Below are 21,366 nucleotides of genomic sequence, written 5' to 3' on the forward strand. Positions count from 1 at the left end.
TTCCTGAAGCGTGTAGTTGCCAGGCTGTTTACAAAAGATGTTTGCAATGTTTGGCAATCTTCAAAAGCGAATTATCCAAAACGTAAAAATTCACCATTATTTTGCTGCATCTAGGAAATAGATAAATATGTCCTAAAGCTACAGAGCAAGCCGCAATGCAGTAAATGCGGTAGTTCCTCCTAAATATGGTCGCAACTGAGACACAGCTTGAAAAAACAATGTATCTCATGCTTGTTCTTGAACATTTATTTCTAAATCACAATAATCAATTTCTTTATATTATATATAGTTAGAATCTACAAGAATTAAGATTTTTATGGTATATGCCACAACTTTATATCCTAAGTAGAAGAGCCGCCACGGTTGCTCCAGAAGTACTGAAAACGGGGGGCTCGTGCCGCCGGAGTGGGACCGCCACCTTAAATGAAGTAGAGGAAGTCGCTATGTTCGAGATGTCTTACTTCAAAAGACGAACGAGTTCTTCGAGTGCATATGCGACCTATAACACATAGCTCGGTATTTCTGAAAGCTGTGTCCAAGGCCTGAAGTTTCGCCTATTGCAAAAATGTTTGACATTTATAGGTCGTACATGTACAACCTAGCTGCATGGCAAAAAATGTTCCAGCTGCTTTTGCTCGGAGAACTCTCAGACACGATGCCGTTCGTGATAAGGCAAACGTACATCGAGGAGGACTTCGACGTCAATGGCAAAAGTGACGTGAGTCAACTCCGCATTTTAAGCTCCTATCGTAAATACTTGAGAACGTAGAGCCATTTGAAGTCGTATATGTACTTTTTCGAGTGCATATACGACCCGTAAGACAAATTTCAGTATTTTTTAATGATGTGTCCAAGGACATGCACAACCTAGCTGCATGGCGACATGTTCGAGCTGATTTTTCTGCTTTTGCTCGGAGAAGTCTCAGACGCGATGACTTTCGTCATTTGGCGAACGTACATCGAAATAACTTCGACGTCAATAAAAAACTTGCGGCTGTCGATACCGCCGCCAACATGTGATGAAAAATGAATCTGGAGAATTAAGGAAAACTAATTGGCAAAGCGGGGAGGGACGCACTGTAAAGCTTCAGAAAAGTCGTGACAGTAAGTTGCTTAAATCTGCACTTAAGGGGAATAATTCCAGCCTGCAGGTAAAGCACATTGTTCGCCAAATAACTTGGCAGCCCAAGCATCTTGCCTTTCCAGCAGTATTTATTAAACGTCTTAGCTTGTATGCAGCCCATCCTGAAAGAGAACACAGCCAAATTCGAGAATGGAGCGGACGTAAAGTTTATAAATCATAGCCAATGTAGCCCTACGCATACCTGTGTTTTAGGGGCGAAGCACCTTAGGGCGGAGCCTTGTCCCTCGTCGTCGTCCGTAGCTCTGGTTTGCATGAAGACCGCTAGGGGTGCTGCGGTGCACAAGAGCTATATAAGCGCTGTATATGCTGTACACATGTACAGTATATATATGTATAGTATATGTATGTATATGTACGCGAAGCTCCGGCTTCCGGAGAAAGCTTCCGGCGTTTTGCCCGAATGATCCCCCGGTGCTTCGCCCACTCATCATCATTCACTTCGTGGATATGCGGTGTTTTTTTATTACAGAATCGACGCAACAATACCATTGCACGTACTCCTTCACTAGCATTTGCTTCGATTTTCTGCTGCCAGTTTAACATAAAAACTTGCGGTATTGGCTCATTTCATAATGAAGAGAAATAAAAACGAGATTTGAGATTGGAAACGCAAGTAACGAGCATTTCTTGACGTTAAAGTAAAAAGATGGTCCATCCAGCCAGGACTCGAGTTCCGACAAATATCATTGTAAAATTTGGTAAAACGTACTGATATCCCGCGATGAGGAGAAAAATGCAATGTCATCAACATAGAGATAGAGTTGCACGTCCTGCTGAACTGGGGCAAAAGATAACAAAATATTAAACAAAAGCGGAGAAACAAGTGATCCTTGTGGTAAGCCTTTCGACTGTTTATATTGTTACGGGGAGTATTTATACCCGATGTTACCCCATCTTTGAAACAAAACAATTGTGTACGCGATAGGAACTCTTGTATCCAGGTCACTATACAGGGTGTTTTTTTTTAGCTGCACCAAATTTTTAAAATTAGAAAAATATAAAACTTGGTCACGTTAAGTTTATCATTCGAGTGTACGGATTGGCGGCCTCTAGACACAGAGCAATTTCCTCACTTACGTGCGTAATTAGCGAAGTTACGGTATTTAACTTTCTAATTATCTACAATAGGTGGCTACCGCAAATGAGCACTTTGGGGCCCGTCCTCGACACTACCTAACCCAACGATCAAATTTTGAATAGCGGAGTTCATGTGGGAGCTACGCGAACAACTAGTTCCCCTTGGCAGGCTCCTTGAAAGCGAAACTGGCCGCAAAAAGAGCGTCTGTGTCGTCGATGTCGCAGCCTTGGTGTCGTGCAGCCGTTGCTTGCTTGTGTATTTTTATTGTCAGCTTTCAATAATAGATCATTTTCTACACATTAGCAACATACTTTTTATACCTGTTTGTTTGCACTCAGAGAACACGCTCAATCGTTAATGTTATCGAGGTCGCCAACACAGGTTGTTTTGTATATGCACATGATAGAAATAACAAACATGCGTCATTGCGCCCTTAATTACTATGATGTTTTCATAATTAAAGCAGGCAGAAGCGAACGAAAAAACAAGAAAGAAACTTCAGCTAAAGACATGCATGATATATGAATCAGCACGGAGTCATATCCCACCGTAGCGAAATACATAGTGGCATGTGCGTAGCAATGTTTAATGGGAACTAAAAGATAAGAGGTCAGCTTAGCTCCCAAAGTTCAACAAGAACAACAGGCCCTTCAGTTGCTGACGCGGAGCTGAGATACCACATTTAATATTTGTAGAGGGAAGCCGTAATGCTAATGCTGTACGAAAGGACCGAAAATATATCACTGGTCCCAAGATTGTTGAATGATTTTCATCAACATGACGAAGCTTTTCTCTATTGCCCACTCATCATGTTTTGAGCAAAGCTAGAAAGCTGGCCCAATCGACTCCAAGGTTTTCAGTGAAGACCAAGAGGATTCACAACTGTGCTTTAAAGTTTACTTCAGCGACGCCATATTAAAGTAAGTGTGCATCCTGTATACAGTTACATCGACGTAGGGTGAATAAGCGTAACGACAACTTCACAGTTCATAGGTTGTTTGCGAGTTCAGCCTATATACCTTCACCTTGCATAAAAAAGTGGCGTTTTCTCTCAAAGGCGAATCATTTATAGCAATAATTGGTCGAAGGCCCCCTTATGCTATAATTAAGACGACTTGAAAGCAAAAGTCCGAGCGCCGTTACCTGAATGGCACGAGGACGACTTTTTTGCTGAGCCATCTTCACTTCGAACCCATATTTTGCAAAGTCAATTTTGCAAGTCATCCTTATTTCTCCAAACTCGGATCGTGACTCAGCACGTTTTTGGTAAGTCATCATCACACTGAAACCACAACTTACAATCATTTTTGCGAGTCATGATTTTTAGCAAGTCACCCTTCCTATGATTCAGCAAACTGGAACCGTGACTCACCACTTTTTTTTTGCTGTGTAACTCCCACTTGGGCCCTCAAATCTCACATATATTTTTTGAAAGTCACTCCCTTAACCCATTGATTTACTCTTATTGCACACTTGATTTTTTCTTGATTCACCCTATGACTGCTTGGTTCACATTCATAAACTCTACCCATCTCGGTTTTACTTCCATCATACTTGGTTCGTTCTAGTACTCCAAATTCCCAATTTTCATCACTCTTGATTCACCCCATCACCAATTGATTCACCTTCATTCGTTCTCAATTCACTCTCACATGCTCTTCATTACCTTAGCTCACTATCTCATCATTGCTTTCGCGTTTGACTCCTATCACCTTACTAAAACCTTTTATTTCACCTTCAATTCACCCTAAATTCACTTTATTCACCTCTCTCTATACCCATTTTTATTCATTATCATTACCCATTACTACCATAAATACTCGGTTCTTTCGGATTTTAACGCGACAGCATTAAGGGCCCCGTGTCGCTGAAAATCCGGTGTCGGCGTCGGCGCCAGCGGCGTTGTCCGGCCAGGAAAACCATTCTAACCACCCCGACCACGCAGGCCCTACGCGTGGCGCAGACGCGCTGGTGAACTAATCAACTTTCTCGAAGTAAAATACGTCAGAAAAATCGTAAAGTACAACATAACCACAAACTACAGACGTGATAGCGACGGATTGTAATTTGAATGTACGAGAAAACAATTCTCTTACGCGGAAACTTAAACACGAGCCCCTTTACCAACATTTCTACCACTCATACAGCGGCACGCCGTGGTGTCCTACTTGCAAAAATACCATCCAGATGGCGCTCGCCTCCTTGGCAGCCTACAACAGCGTTGCATGTAGGCTCCCAATGGCAGCCGCATGTGGAGGTGAAGTTGGAGAAAAAGAAAGCTGCAGTTGCCGGGAAGCCTGATAAGCAGCCAGTGATATTTAAAAGCTATCGCGTTCCACTCTTAATTAAAGGCAAAGCTCAAGCGTCCTGCAATTTTTTTGACCCGTTTTCTGCTTCGTCATGCAAATTATCATATTTTAATGACTATCATAATCATTTATCGATATTTATATTCATCGTGTAATTAGCTATCGATTAATATATAATGTTGTGGGATTTGTAATGATCTTATTGAGTTATCGACTTTTTGTCCGATTTCTGGCTCCACTTTTTGAAGGTCACCTCAAAACGAGACATGTAAGGCTTTCGCCATAACAGTAAAGTGACGCGTGGCACTAGAGTTCTTTACCGGGTGTCCTGGCGAAACACGGAGGCGATATTGACCGATGCAGCACGTGAGCCAACTGCTGTGTGGCAGCAGGAACAGCGACCCGAAAGATACCAGGCGTCTCAAAACGCTTGCGCAATCAGGAACGCCGGCGGCTGCGCTACAGGCGTCATACCTCGACGGTGCACGAGCCGAGACCAATGGAAAGCCGGCAGCGTTTTTGGGGGCCCAGTGATAGTACGAGAACAATTCAGCTCCACGTGTACAGTCCTTTCATGTCAGCCTAATGTGTGAACCACAGTTTGGTATGCACAGAGTTGCTCAGCAGGAACGCTGGCGCGTGTACACACAACGCACATGCCAGTATAACGGAAGCAAGAACCCTGCCCTGGTTCTGGTATAGCAGATTGAGCAGAGCGTGAAAGTGCGTCCACTTGGTTTCGTCGGTGCCTCAGCCAAGCGCACTACGCCTGTCTGGAGACTTCCGAGCCTGCCATGGCCCACCGCGCATGCGCTTCAGTATCGTGACACCATGAAGGCGGTGGCGCCAACGGCAGCGCCGAAGGCTCGAACGCGCTTTAAGTACTGTATATGCAACCAAGTTGAATATGTACACGTGTGAAGAAAACCACACACAAAGCACCGAAAACGCCACACATAGCCGTGAAACTCAATTCACTAAGCACCACATCTCGATCAAAATTATCTTTGAGTGAGCATACGTCTTATTTAAATACGAGATCGCGGATTTTGTTATTGTTATCGAAGGCCCGCAGGCAGTGGTATTCATTATTTGAAGGCACAGCCTCCGCAGTGACAGTTTCCGCAGTGTTTTAGGGAGTCTCTTGTGAACAAACAGTTATGCAGCGGCGAATAGAATGTTTACCGCGTGAAGCTCCACACCGCTCCACAGATGCTTTCCGTATAGAACGACAGAAATCTGAGCAAGTTCACAAAGATTTACGGTTGAGATAGTGCAACGTGGATGTTGTGTTGTTTTTCAGGTTTTTCTGTGTCCCACTTTTCCGTATCATGCTGAAGGTATTTCGTGTCCCGTGATTTACCGCGACCTGTCATACCTGCTGCCTTTCTTTGAATTGAACATAACACTCGGCCTAGTATGTTCGCCATAAAACTGTCTGTGTGCGTGTTCTTTTGTGGCTGAAGGAAGTTCTTAGATCAATACATTCGCGTAGTCATTTATAAGAGGCACTGAATCCATGACACTCATGGTGCGTTCCTTGGTGCAGGTGATAAAAAGGAAAATATGCATCTCTCTACTGCAGTGGTCTATCTTCTGGCACCCACGTTCGGCCAGCTAATTCCGCACAGTCTATCTCTTGCCCCGAATAAAGGTAAATGCCTCATTGTCTCTTGTCCAAACCATCATAAATCAAAGTTGGGGCATTTGATGCACTTGTGTATAAACCTCAATTGAACTGCGCCCCCTGCTTTTGACCTTCTGCTGACCGCATAAGACACACAGTATGTATGCAACAAAAGTTAGCAAAATCATCTATTTCGTGCGGTGCGCTTCTAGTCGGCAAATTTCTAAATGAGGCTTTTGCAGAAAGTGTACACACAAAAAAAGTATGAAAACACCACTTATAAAGACGCTAACGTGTTTCAAGATAATAGAGAGTTTTAGATTTTATTGTACTCGGCTAATCGCTGGACGATTGGGCATTTTGCCGGATGGGTGGAGGCGCGAACTTGAGTGATGTGCATGGTGCAGCACAATGACGTTGACGGCCCCGCTCACGCGGTATTTCACCATATCTGCCTTCGTTCAGCGGAATACCGGACAAGATAAAACTCTCTAATGAATCCTTATCTGAAAGTTAGTTTCACCTGAATTCAGCAAGCACAAAATTCGGCAAGGGCAAATAGTTTTTGTCACAATATCCCGAGGAACACAGATAAAATATTTGAGAAATGATAGCATAAAGAACGTGGTGAAGAGCCAAATTGTACAAAAAAAAAAAAAAAAACGGAAGACGGCAGGGGCCCACATCCATGCAGACATGTTCTACAATACCAACCGGGTGTTTCCGAAATTTTTGGGGTTCGAAATGTTTTTTTTAAAAAGCCACTGGGATAATTAAGATATCTTTTATGGATTTCATTTACAACGGATGCGAACATTCTAAATGTAATGTGACATTAGAGAAATAACACATTAAAATTGGACCTAATCCCGTTTTAACCGAAATGGTCAGGAAATTGGTTATGCACCAAGACTCGAAGCTTGCCACCAGGTGTTTCATAATCGGTTCCGGACATTGAAGCAGAAACTTCTGATGTCTACATCCTAATGAAGTCCGACCAATTTTTATGGATAAAACTTAATCTAACTGCCTGACAGAGCAACTATCACACCCTCAGCAGATGCCCACGAGTGACGGGACCGTTTAGGCCTCGCCGTTCAGCGAGCGTGAAGCTAGCGAGACGAAGGCTTGAATGAATTTTATTGAAAAGGGGTTGCGCTATGTGGTCTATTCTTGAATACGATAAGATGGGTAAGGTATACAGAGAAGAGGGGCGGTGAACCTTACCGCTGTCGCCGATGACGAGATCCTGCTCAGAACGCCAGCGCCCTAGACGGTAACGAAAGGTGTCACCCCGACCTAGAAGACCTAGATGCAGGCGGCCACGCAAGTCTCCAGGACTAAGTCCCGCTGGGATTGTAGGGCAGTCCTGAGATGTGTCGGTTAAGCAGTTAATTTATCCAATATGCATAATTACTTGCCTAAATATACTAGCTCGAACAATTTTAATACACACAGCTCTCGGGTAAGAACAATTCCAAAGTTTGTGTCATCATCATCAGCCTATACCTATGTCCACTGCAGGACGCCCTGTCTTGCGCTAGCTGATTCCAACTTGCGCCTGCAAATTTTCTAACTTCATCACGCCACCTAGTTTTCTGCCGTCCTCGAATGCGCTTCCATTCTCTTGGTATACATTCTGTAACTCTAAAAGTCCACCGGTTATCCATCCTACGCATTAAATGGCCTGCCCAGCTCCATTTTCTTCTTTTAATGTCAATTAGAATATCGGCTATCCCCGTTTGCACTCTGATCCACACCGCTCTCTTCCTGTTTCTTAACGTTAGGCCAACATGTTTCGTTCCATCACCCTTTGTGCGGTCCTTGACTTGTTGTCAAGATTCTTTGTTAACCTCCAAGTTTCTGCCCCATATGTTAGCACCAGTAGAATGCAATGATTGTACACTTTTCTTCTCAAGGACAGTGGTAAGCTCCCAGTCGATGTAAATGGGCTTTAAAGACGAGGACGATAGGTGAAGAGGAGACACACACAGTGATGTGATGCGATGTCTTGGGCTATGCGTGTCCCGTCTTCACCTATCGTCCTCAAACCAAATGGTCCAACATTGTGCAAATCCCCAATATGCCGGTTTACGTACTTATCACCGATCCTCAAACATTAAGGAATTTTGAATATACTTTCTAAAACATTGTTTCGGGAATTAAAACGGCGAATTGAACGGGTTTTTTGGGATTGCAAAAAGTCTAAAAACGGGGGACGAAAGGAAATCGTCTGTTGTTCTTCGCGCTTTAAATGGTCTTTAGGAATTCTCATCTGAGCCCATAATAGTTTCATGCCCGGCTAGTCAGGGAAATGTCTTATAAAATCGCCAGAAAAGTATCTGGTATAGCTTATCTCCATATATCCGTAGTAGGCAACAGAAATTTAGACAATGTTTTAGGAAAAACACAATTTCTCCATCAAAGAGACCTACATGCTTTCGTATAATTTGATTTAAGCAATAAACAGCGTGACAAACCATGCGACCCCCCCCCCCCCCCCCAAACATTAGGTATATTTCAAATAAAATAGGACCTTGCCGTACATACCCCTCTATGGTTCTACTTTATCCGTTTATTGTTGCATCTTGTATCTTGCATGTCAATTTCTCTTATTTTTCGCCGTCGTACTTTTCGGTGTGAGCGTTTCCGATGGGTGCCTCTTCTTTTCCTTCCTAATTCAACCTATTCAACTTTTTGCGTGGTTGTTTCTATTCCTTTGCTGTATTCTTTGTCGTTAGTCTTTGTGATGTTATGATGTGATGTGATTCTGCTATGTATTGTGAATCACTCTTTTTTCGAGTCCAGACACCTTTTGATGAACCAGTATATCCACCCGTTCCCAATGACCAATCCATGGAATAGTGTAGTCCAAAATTATCTGTCACCGGGATGACTGGGTATCTATGATTAGGATGACCGGATGTGCACTGTGGCCACTAGAAATGCGCCACTACAGGCTCTACACTACGCAGTCACAAGGGCCTATAATCTGTACTTTAGCGTTCACTACACATTTTTTACAATCACCAATGCTTCACACTACGTAGATGACAACTACAGTTCAATCGGCCAAAACTTGTTTTAATTTCCCTTCTTTGTATTTGCCATCTCTGTTCTATTCTCTTCTTAAAGATCAAACAGCTGAGAACATTCCGGTTTCGTAAGTTTCCATATTTTTGTACGTTTCCATAATAAATTATATTTTGTATGGGATTACCTGCTAAGGTACTTACCTGTTTTTGTAGAACGAATAAAGGTGGAAAATTTTTTTAACATTTGAGAGGCAACAAACTTCTAATACAATATCACGGGAACCTTTTTTTATTGTCAGAGAGAGACAAGAACTACACTGTTTGCGAGACTGAAGTATGCCAGGAGAGAGGTAAGCCTTAAATCACATGTTTCCTACCATTATTCGAACTCTGTGAATTACAGTTATGGCACTTAATTACGTACCCCACATACCAGTGCCGCAAGCCGACGTTGTACATGATCGTATCTTCCTGAGAAGTGTGTTGAACTAATGACACCCAGTTACACCTTAAGAGGAAGCTTTAGGTCGAGGCCAACTCCGATTTGCCTATTCAAACTTAAGTATACGCAGAAATTCTATCATGAGCCAACGGCTGGACCGATTTAAGTGAAATTGGTTACATTTCAGAGAGAAAGTTAAAAAGTAGTGATTCTATTAAGGAGACTGCGAATTTGGAGCCAGGAGTGTTACAAAAATTGCCGAAAACCCAATGTGTAAAAGCATCAAAGGCGGACAAATTTGAATACTGAATTTACAGCCTACGTGAATGGCTTACGAAGTTTACGATGGTTCCGCAATAGTGATACTCAAAAACTAGCGGTGTTTTAGGCATGAAATGCTTTTAGCTCCCGTTGTCGGCGACGTTCACGCGAGCTTGAGCTAAAAGCTAGAGCCATTATCTGGACACTCAAACGAGAACATCCGGGCATCGTTGCGAGAACAAAACGAGATCATCCCAGCAACCAGTAAAAAGTTAAGGCGGACTCTGGCCCCGAACCCTTTGTACAGGACCCCATTACATACGCTAGTTACTGCCCAAACAAGTTATAAAAAATATTGCTTCCGAGTTCTTACTAATGTTTGTTCACAATATCACTCCAACTGTAACTTCTAGTACGCTGAAGTTTTGTCATTTCCAATAGCGATGTTTAAAAGGCAGATACATGGCACCATACACTTGATTATGATCTTTTGGCACTGAGTTTTGGTTGCCTGTGCTCTTTTCAGCGCAAGCTGTCCGTGAGTTCCGCGGCGCGGGTTTTGCGCCACCTCCTTCAAGAGATGGCGCCACGCTGCGCGCCGCAGATGGTTGTTTGACCGAGAGGAGACTTTCAACGAGATTCAGTTCAAAACAGATTCATTTCGGCTCAGCAAGCTTTCAGGTCTGCGTCACGGCACCAATCTGCTTTGCCGGTAGCCATTTCATGCTTAGATCTACTCTCAATTACGGGAGAGCCAGCAATTTTTTTTTGCATTCTTAATGTAAATTCTCGGGAGCAAGCACTATCGACCATCCACAAATGGTGGATGTTCTCTCGGGCGACAATGACGGGACATTGCGATGCGTCGGGTCTCAGTGTCAGGTGCTGTTGCTCCTTTTTTTACGACAAGCCAGCACAATGCATGTCCAGCGTTGTTTACTACGCTAATCACGACATTGCAGGCACAATCATGCTAACTTGATTCTGTGCTGATAGTGCTCAATGTCAAGGGGACAATTTATGCACTATTCTTTGTCATGATGACTGCTTTGTTGCAAAAAGATTGTTTTTTTATTTGTAAACACATGTAACAGCTTATTTCAATAACAGTTAACTTGATATAATTTATTTCCTCACATGCGTTAGTGTTTTCGTATGGGTGTTATGTCCGTGCAAGTAAATCTAGTCCTGCCAAAAGTCCGAAACGCAGTCAGCAGTATAATAGTAAAAACAAATAATGGCATCAATAAATTAAAAACAAATAATGAAAACGTGTACATAACCTTTTTATCGAGTTTACTATAGATACAATCCATTCATACCATGTTTCCGAGCAACTTCTAACCGGAGAAAAAGTCCTCTCAAATGTAACATTCTGCCTACGAATTGAACTTCGCGGACGTGCATTTTTATCTTCAATCATGTTTCGCGTCCTTAAATTTTAATTTTCATCGCTAGCCATTTTGCGTAGTGGATGTCAATTTACATTTGTAAGCGCCACGCTGAAAGTCCGACATTGTCTTCTTTTTGAAGCACATTTTCATGACATATGGTATATGGCTTGTACTCTATGGAGCCATTCACCTTTAGTTTCCAATCGCGCTAACTTGATTTTGTGCTGATAGTGCTCAATGTCAAGCAGATTATTTATGCACTATTCTTTGTCAAGATGACTTCTTTGTTCCAAAAAGTTTTTTTACCGATCAACAATTAAAAAACACAATATGCCTATTTGTGACGGTCCGTTGTTTGACATAACACAGTGAGACCGCCGAGATGATAGGCATTTCTTCGCCTGTTATGTGCTCATCTAAAATAAGGTCATTTAAGCATTTCTTTAACAGATGTTCCTTCTTTCTGTGAAGGAGGCGTGCGAGCTTTCTCCCCAATATTGAAGCGAACCACTGCTTAACTTTAGTTCACAAATGATCCTTTTGAATGGTATAGGAGTGGGAAAAATCCCTATCGAGTACTTGTTTAGATTATTCACCAATTGCCTGTCGGTGTGTAAGATACCTTAAAAACAACAACAAAATCAGAATTTTGTCAGATTTTTCACATACCTTCTTTACATTTCTTTGTGAACTCTGTAGTGTTTTTCGGAAGCCTGTGCACTTTGTCCTATGTCATATGACTAAGCTCACCAGTGCCGAATTTTATCTGGAAGCTACAAGTCTGGTATTCTTACTCTAGTACACTCCACCGATATAGTAACGCTTTTGTTTGCCAATCATTCGAGCAATCTCAGTCAAATGTTTTTATTTAATAGGAAACGACGATTCCTTGAAACTAATGAACAATTTTATAAACCGTGATTAAGTTTCGAATTGTCGACAATTTCACCATTTAAGCGCTACTGAGAAGTAAAATTTCGAACTAATTCCACGACAAACACTTATACCACAAATATGCAGACAGCACATTCTGCAGCGTTTTAAGGGATCGAAACTAATGAGTAATGAAGGGTTCAATAAAATATAGCTACCTTTTACTTCTAGGGTGCGAGTTTGGCACTACTAGCGTTTGTTAGAGACATAAAAATTGCAATTATGGATTTCTTGAAATCACACAATCTACCAAACTTAGTCTAGAAAATGTTTATATATGTCGTTATTACCGAGTTACACTCCCTGGTGGTAACTTTATAAGTCATTTTATAGGTCATTTTTTGAAGTATCGGCCCTATTTATCACATCTCCAACCGTAAGCTCGAAATTAGGCATTGGAATGCGCTATAATTGCTGTGGGACATTGTGTATTAAAATTTAAAATATCTAATTTGAGACTGCTCTTGTTATTGCCTAATGAGAACACATCTGTGCTTCGCACGTGTTCAACTTAGCGAAAACTGTATTTTATACTCGCCAGCTGGACACTAGTTCATTATGCAAATTTAGGATTAGTATGCGCAACTGTTTAATTTGTCTCATGCATCTTTAAACGTATATAAATACATCAACTGGCATTTCATTTCTTTGTCGTATGTATCTTAGCAAAACTGCTCAATGCAAGCATCAACGAAAGTATGGATCCTTGCGAAGATTTCTTTGGCTTTGTGTGTGACGGCTGGAACAGAGATCACCCTATTCCAGACGTCGATTCATCGTTTGGAACGTTTGAACTAGCGGAGCAAAACGTGCGCAATGAACTAAAAGGTAACAACTCACTCATATACGAATAAGAATAAATATAATTTAGCCTTTATTTTTATAATAGATTCTATCGAACGTTTCAGAACACTGTCTTGTTCCGCGTCGCATTTTCTTTGACATGAAATGACGAAAGGATAGGCGGCATGCCAAATTACATGAGCTAGAAAAATTGCTCTTGTATAGTGATACACAAAGTGTGAATGTAATCGCTCTATTGATTCGTTTCAATTGAACATTTCCAGTTGTCGCCTATTTTCTTGCGCAAAGTACAGGTGGTCTAAGCCATTGCTAGCGTCTGCCATATCTTTTGTTAGTATGTTTGTAATCGCACTGTCCCCCTTCTGAACGCAGGAGAATGCACCAAGCGCGAAGGTGTGTTATCGCTGGTAATTTTGAGCAAAGATAACATGTTTTGCGCACAGTCACTTTCTTTCATAAGTAATTCGTGTTCACATTGGGATCACTGAGGACAGATTAATACACCATTCTTGAATTTGTTTTCAAACAGGCTGCTTCTGCTGGTATTACTCTTTCAAAAATTACTAATGCTTCCTCTCCGATCATTTGTAGTGCCAGTTCCACGTGGTTTTCAGTGTACAACCTGTTATATAATTTTACAGCTTGCATGTTGAAGTCGGCGATTAAATCCTTGCAGAAATAATTGAAAACATAACTGACATCACTGAACCACACAATGTGAGAAAGATGGCTGCCACTATGTACAAGGCATGCATGTGTGAAGGTAAGTGGATGCAATTTCTTTTATTCTCTCCCTGACCTCTTCTGCAGTTTCCAAACATTCCGAGTTTTCATAATTCAGTACTCGCACAGTGTCCACCCGCTCCAACAGTGGAAGCGGAAGGCGTTCAGAAGTATAGCTTGACGACAAGTTTTGCGTTACTTTTTTTCATGCCGCGTAGTGATCGGATGCTGTCATATAATGCTAGTATAACCAGTGAGGCGTCGCCATTGACTACTGGTCATGCAAACGTAAAAGCGTTCACGAAGAGGTGATTAACCACGAAGAAAGGAAGGAAGGAAGAAAAAAAAACTATTTCCTCAGCGTTAGGAGGAGGTATTAGGCGCGTCTTCTTCAAGCGGGCCAGATGGCGATCAAGCGATGTTTGATGACGACCTATTCAGGTCGTTATAAGGCCTGGAGTTGGGTGTCCAGGCCAGAACAGAGCAGCACCGTCTCCCATGCCTCAGGCGAGGGCGAGGCCATGAGGTTAGGACGAAGATTGCCCTCCTGGCATCAACATATTATGTAATTCAGTGATGCTAGTTCTCCACAGAGTCTATAGAGTGGACTCACTTGGCCGGGGTATATGTGTGCATGTATGTGCGGATTTGAGTAGGAGTTGGTTTGTAGTCACCGCCACGTGATTTCTTGGCGTTTGGTGAGCAACTCGTGTAGTGGAACCACGTAATATTCATTTTAATACTTGAAATAGGCATTGCAATAGGCGGACGGCAAAAACCAGATTCTCCCTAAGAATTTTGGGGTACGGCGACTTCTGCTGGCACTCCCGGTTCGAGACGCCGTTTCGCCGTATGTGCATTGCTGTGCAATTGCTTCCTCCATGCTCAGTCGGTACTCGCGGTCGCTTTTACCGCCAATCTTTTGCATAAAATCCGGAGTGCGACGAAGCTTGGCTGATTAACCAATTCAATCACCGTTGCAGAGTTCCGGAAAGATTGAGCTCTCATTCGTTCATTCAAGTGTATACAGTTCCCGGAGTCCGCCCTGCTGCATTTTGTTTCGCTGCAGAGAGCTTCTTTGTCGCACGTGTTTTGTGCAACATAAACAGTTGCTTCATCTCACACCATAAGTATGACGACGTCCAATTAAACGAATTTATTTCATGGGGCTTGATGTTTCCAAGACGTGAAACAATATTTTATTTCATTCCGTATAACGCATCGCGTCCCTATATTCTAGGAGATAGCGTCCGTATAAAACCGTAAGTGTAGTGTACAACAATTTCAGACTCTGTACACTGTGCAGAGGAAGGAATTTGAAATGACCATCCCAGTGTAACTTTGGCTGTTCGTTCCGCTTGAATCATTTATTAGGCATACCGAAATGCGAAATTTCATTTAAGCAAACCGATAAAAGCAAACCCTGTCTGGATTCCTTTTAATTGAATCTTATTGAAACCTGAGAGCTAAGAGTGTAATTGTGCAGAACGCTCCGAGCGGCATCGTGTAATTCGACCTCAGAGCAACGCTGGCAGTAGCAGTCCTGTTACCAAGAGGGGTCTTGCAGCGAAACTGTTATAGGCTAGGTTTCCGGCGATTGCGTCCATAGAAAACAGGAAGTGTAGGGTACAAGATTTTCAGACACGTTGCGCCACCTCGTGGAGTCGTTTGAAAACGCCGGGTTGGAGGCATTTTCAAACTTAGGATTGTAAAAATGTGTGCATTATACCGCGGTTTTCACCTGATCTTACGTTTGCTTCTTCATTATGTGATGTAGATCCCCCTGGCAACCACATGAGCCCGTTAGCGCTTGTGTGCGCGCCGCGATTGGCGTCGCCGTCTCTAGCGTTCAACGCAAAGGTGTGAGCAATACGCCCCTACATGTCCCAGATATAGCCACAGTACTCCACGTCCCAGTAGCCCCCCCCTCCCCCCCCAAGTAATGGAACGGGTGTTACGTTTCTTGTTCTTTCTCGGCTCAACGTCCTTCATATATTTGATAGTAACTACTTTACGTAGCAAATCACGCAACGAAAGTATGCTGAATCGATGCCCTACTGTTATCAGAAACTCCGCCCGTCCGTCCGTCCGTCCGTCCGTCCGTCCATTAAAAAATTGCAGCCATAAAGTTCGCAAGGCGAATCCACTTGGAATTCTCAGGATGACACCGGTTTCGAGATATTAATTCCCAAACTTTGTGGAGAAATGCATTGGCGTTCCAGTTATTTTGCGCTTTAACGCACAAAGGGACGTTTTGTTAAATTAACTGGAACGCCAATGCATTCCTCCGCAAAGTTCGGGAATTAATATCTCGGAACTGGTGTCATCCCGAGAATTCGTTCCAAGTGGATCCGCCTTGCGAACTTTACGGCTACAATTTGTAATTTGCAGTATCGGCCATCAAGCAATTAGTTAAAACTTAATAAGTGAATTTTTGTCCATTATTCTATTATGTATTTCTATTGCTTATTCAAGTAATGTCCGCCTCTTCGAGTAGACCAGCTCATGAACTAGAATTGTGCTATAAGCTACCGGCAACCTTTAAAAATTTTTGAAAGTGTTCGCTGAAACACCCTGTATAGTGGCGGCTACGCTCGGCATCCAATCCTAACCGCTACCTCTCGCTCAATAACTGTGACTGCCCATTTGCACTTGCGCTTTGTTCCATGGAATCGGAAACATCTTTCCATTCACGGAAGATTTCAAGCAAGCAATCGTTGAGGAGCCAGTCATAATCGCGTCTCAGAAGTTTACTCCTTTCCTTCCTAGATGAATGTTTGTACCCCAGTGATTGTGCAAGTCGAAGCGATCAAGCTGATCGCGCTCTCCTTACTGTTCTGGGATTAACTGAAATTCACGTTTGTAACATATAGACTGTTTCTTCTATTTAACGTTTTTCTGTAGTGTGACCTGCAGTGACCTGCTGTGACCGGCCCTACTATGTGTGACCTGTACTCTGTGTTCTACTTTATTCTTTGTCATTTTTATCTGGCTCTTTCCTCTTTCCTCCCCTTCTTCCTATCTTCCCATCTTCCATTTTTATGTTCCTGTCTCCTGCTTTCTGAAGAGTAGGCAGGCGTTGTGCCCCTTCCGGTGGCAGTGGCCAGCCTTGCTCCTCGTTTTCCCTTCCCTGTGTGTGAGTTTTCAAATCAGACGATAATTCCTTTACGATTACACCGAAAAACACAAATTCTGGAGTATCGAAGAGCTGGGACATCGAACCGGAAGCGCCGTAGCAAAGGACGCGCCATTTTGCTATCCTCCTGTTATATCGAGTGCAGACCGTAGGCTAACCTTATTGTGTTTCCGCTTATTGCTCCGTACAATTTCCAACAAAATTGATTGCTCCCCTTTTAATATCGTACGTTCTCACAGAATTCACAGAAGATCAGCTCCTACAGATGGTCAAGGACGTTCTTTCTCGTAGCGGATTTCCTACATGGCCGATACTGAGACCATCAGAACTTCCTTATAGAAACTACACGGAGTTTCTCATGAGGACATCTTTATCGCCATTCTTTTTCATTAATGTCGCTCAAGACCTTAACGATACAACGCGCAACGTCATTGAGGTACGTATGTTCTGTATGGTTAAACGCGAGACACTTATTTTCGGGGAGTGTATGCATCATCTGGAAGCCAGATGACAATGTTCGTTTCAATTTTCATCGTCGAGTTGTAGTTGAATAAAAGTGCGTTTTGTGTGTGATGGCACTTATAGCGAATTCTTTGCAGAAATAACTCATAACTGCGAAAAAGGGACATGGTAACAATCATAGCGGTAACGCAGTGCGATTTTTAAACATGTCATAAGGTGTTCAAAAATAATTAAGGCTAGCAGAATTGAATACGTAATAGAAAAGCAGTTTTGCGGAAGCCCACGAGGTGGAGAAAGGATCACAAAAGGGAAAATTGTTATGCACTCGACTGAAGCACGAAGCCGCAAAGGAAATCAAACACAGGTTTCTCATAAATGAAGCTTCTCAATTGAGAAAAAAAAATTCACCGACGATTACGATACTCCCTAATGCAAAATTTGAGTGCAGCTCTACACGTGTTTTCATTTTGCGATATATTGGCTGGCGCATACAATCTATATCGAACTGCACGTTGCAAACAGCGCGAAATGTGGCGCGACCGCCTCGCTAATTTGGAGATCACGAGAGCCAGTGCGCGGGTGACGCGTGGGCGCGATTAAATGCAGCCGCCGCACACAGACCTCCGCTCATGCAGCGCTTTGTTTGGCGCGCTCGCCGCATGCCTTATCAATGGCGTCATCAGTGAACGGACGATACGCGCTACTCTGGCGCCATCTGGAGCGATCGTAGACGCAGAAATCCTCATACACACTAGCGGTAAAACGCACGCACCGTGCCGCCAGCGTTAAAACGCCGCAGCGGCAGAACGGCCGCACCAACTGGTACAGGCCGCTGCGGCAGTCACGTGACAGCATGAAAATCTCGCCTCCTTTTTGTAGGATGTAACGTGTTCTTTCCTTCGTCTGCTGATAGGTCGGCACTGCGTTTGCGTTCGTCGTCCTTCGTTCTTAACGCGAGTCTTGTCTTATGAAGATGATGACGTCGTTGCCAATGATCATAATCATGTTGGTGTGTTGTCTTCTATTGCGGCGTCGCCGCGTTACTTAGTGAATGAGGCACTAGGTGTCGCCTATGCGTCCTTGCATTCAGGGTCCATCTTGTACAGAATCGGATATGACGCACTGTCTCCAAAAAAGATTTCCATCAGGACGCCCAGGTTTAAGCTCATCTTTTAAAAACAACTAAATTATGGAGTTTTACGTGCCAAAACCACGATGTGATTATGAGGCATGCCGTAGCGGCAGGCTCCGGAACAATTTTGACCACCTGGGGTTCTTTAACGCGCACCTTAACCTAAGTACATGGGTGTTGTCGCATTTCGCCCCCATCGAAATGCGGCCACCATGGCCGTGATTTGATCCCGCGACCTCGTGTTTAGTAGTCCAACACCATAGCCACTAAGCAACCACGGCGGGTAGAGTCATCTTCGTAAAAAAAAAAAAAAAAAGAAATCTCAAACCACGACAATCGAAACAAGCGCGAACGAGACCAAACCAAGCAAACCAAACAAGCGCGAGCGAGATCTGACGCGAGCAGACGATAGGTACGAAACGAGCGGTCCGGCTGACACCAGATACAAGTACATGTCCTTTCTTTGGTTTCACGTGCCAAAACCAGTTCTGATGAACGCACGCCGCAGTGGAGGGCTCCCGAATAATTTTGACCACCTGCGGTTCTTTAACATGCACTACAACGCAAGCACAGGGGCGGTTTTGCATTTTCGCCTCCATCAAAATGCGGCCGCCGTGATCGTGATTCGATCCCGCGATCTCGTGCTCAGCAGCGCAACACATCGAGCGCTCGGGCGGGTCCGCATGACACCAGTCTCGATCCCGCGTGTGCGTCACTCATTGGTCTCCGCCGTTCGCGGCTGGCGTCTTTCATCTCCCGCTCCGCGTTCGGTCTTTCATCCTGCGCTGTTGTGCTCATTAGCTCGGCTACGCCGATGGCCACCGGAGGAACGGGCGCTTAAGAGCTGCGCACTAAATTATTCAGTCTCGGATACAGAAACGAGAACCATGACCAACACCTGTCCCGAGCACGAGCTCTACCATGAGCTAGCGCCAAGAGAGACTGGCAGAGCGACTGTCCTGAAAAGGCTTTGATCTGGGTTCAATCCCGAGACCCAGAAGAATTCCAAAGCGTTTACATTTCTTTGGGAAGTAATCACGTTTTTATTCTGGTTGTATAACCGGGTTGGTGGACAGATGCCAAAGATAGCGCCGTCCAACAAAGCGTTAAAAGCCGCACAGTTGTAGGGTATCACTATGCAGGGGTACCAGTGGTGCCTTTGGTACGGGGAGTGTTACCGCACTGTTCCCTAGAGACAGCTAGCGTTTGAGACACTTGTCGTTGAGAAGTGGCACCTCTAGTCGAAGACGCAAATGCTGTGGTTTGACACGCTGCTCATCTGGTCGCCGACGTTTCATAGGGGTTTCGAACTAGTCCCTGAGGAAGTGGCGCTCGAAGTACCAGTAACCTCCCGCGTGAATGTAAAGCACGGTGGTAAGGGGAGCGTCACCCAGAACACAAACTTCAACTTAGGGCCACAAATAAGAACCTCCCAAAGAATGATAAACGCATTATTGGATAGCAGCCAGCTTTGATTCTTCATGCATGTTTTTTTCAACGGCGAAACCTTTTTTTCTCAGGAACCCGCTTCAGATTTTCTTGCTAGCTTCGTGCAATATTAGTCGGATTTATGACGTTGGTGACCATAATTGAACTCGTGAAGTTTCATAAAAAATTGTAGGCAGCTAGGCAAAATTACAACTGTGTTGTTTACTGTGGATTACACAGTTAAATGAAAAACCAAATTATGCATTCTTACTTTTGCCTGTTCATAGAGTCTTGACACTTCATCTCCGGTGCCCACAGATTCCTGTAATTTGTTGTCTAGTCTGTCGGAAAGGAACCCGTGTAATGGTATTCTTCATGCCAGATTTCTTTTGATGTTGTGTTGTCCCATTGTCAGGAAAAGGAAGAAGAAGACGACCGAGGCGTGCAGACGTGCTTCGCATCGGCTCCGTGACTTTTGGAATTTTCCAAGCGCCCAAAATTTCCTGGCGCCGCTGGGATCAGCGGAATATCTTCGTAAACATCAAGGCGACTCAGCGAAACCACACCTTCGGTGAGCCGCAGTTTTTACGACCAACGAGCGCCCCATTCGTTCGGCCACGCCGACAGGAGGGTTAGCCCTAACGCCCAACGCTGGCGTGCGGGAGGCCGGGGACCCACAAGCAGCCGCCGCATCGTCGGTGAGCTGCGGAGGCGACCCAACCCGCAACGCTACGATCGCCCGAAACCCAGGCACCATGGCCCATCAGCCCACCACCACGGAAACTATGGAAATTGCATCGGAGAGTCACCCGACACACCTGCCTGACGAGGCCCTGCACGGGCCGTCTGCGGTTCTCTCTGAGCAGCTCCACCATCAAGAATCCCAGTGGCAAACGGTCGTTTCCCTTCATCGGAAACGCCGCCTGCAAAAACAACAAACCCCGGGTAAGCAGGACCCAGTCGGGCAAACCGCGGCATCGAAAACCCAGGCGTCAGCCACCGACGCGAAACCCAGTTCGCCAGCTACCTGCGAGGAGCGTGGAGCCCGAACACCCATTTCTGAAGACGCGACTGCAAGGAGCAGGCCTCGCCGACGCGCGCCTCCGCTCCCGCGCACCGACATGAAAATCATCATCCGCCCGGCCCCGGGCCTCATACTTCGAAAACTACAGACCCATCAAGTGGCCAGGGCGATCGTCCAAGCCACCGGAGGGGCGCCGACCTGCAAGGGGGACGATTTCATCACCCGCCTGCGACCCGGCTCGAATATCATCATTGTGAGCACCCCTCACGAGGGTACGGCGGCCACCCTCATGAAAATTATGAGCCTCACGTTCCACGGACGATCACACCCTGTGAAGGTGTATCTATCAACACCCGAGGACCTGCTTAAAGGTGTCGTACACGGCATCGACGTAGGCACCAGCGAAGAAGAGCTTATGGCGAATCTTCGAGTCC

The 21,366-nt window shown here is 44.4% G+C and overlaps 1 protein-coding gene across 1 annotated transcript in view; it reads left to right on the top strand.

Annotated features, from left to right (window-relative positions):
* The first annotated feature begins 2,640 nt into the window (after positions 1–2,640).
* Positions 2,641–21,366, top strand: part of LOC119433899 (neprilysin-1-like) — a 52,598-nt gene continuing 33,872 nt past the window's right edge. Inside the window, exons 1-6 of the mRNA XM_037701182.2 lie at positions 2,641–3,142; positions 6,081–6,185; positions 9,493–9,543; positions 12,890–13,051; positions 13,704–13,790; positions 17,126–17,322. Coding sequence (XP_037557110.2) covers positions 6,098–6,185; positions 9,493–9,543; positions 12,890–13,051; positions 13,704–13,790; positions 17,126–17,322 — 585 coding nt within the window. The 5' untranslated portion in view covers positions 2,641–3,142; positions 6,081–6,097. The remainder of the gene's footprint in view (positions 3,143–6,080; positions 6,186–9,492; positions 9,544–12,889; positions 13,052–13,703; positions 13,791–17,125; positions 17,323–21,366) is intronic.

The sequence above is a fragment of the Dermacentor silvarum genome, chromosome 11 (genome assembly GCF_013339745.2).
Source record: "Dermacentor silvarum isolate Dsil-2018 chromosome 11, BIME_Dsil_1.4, whole genome shotgun sequence".
Taxonomy (NCBI): domain Eukaryota; kingdom Metazoa; phylum Arthropoda; class Arachnida; order Ixodida; family Ixodidae; genus Dermacentor; species Dermacentor silvarum.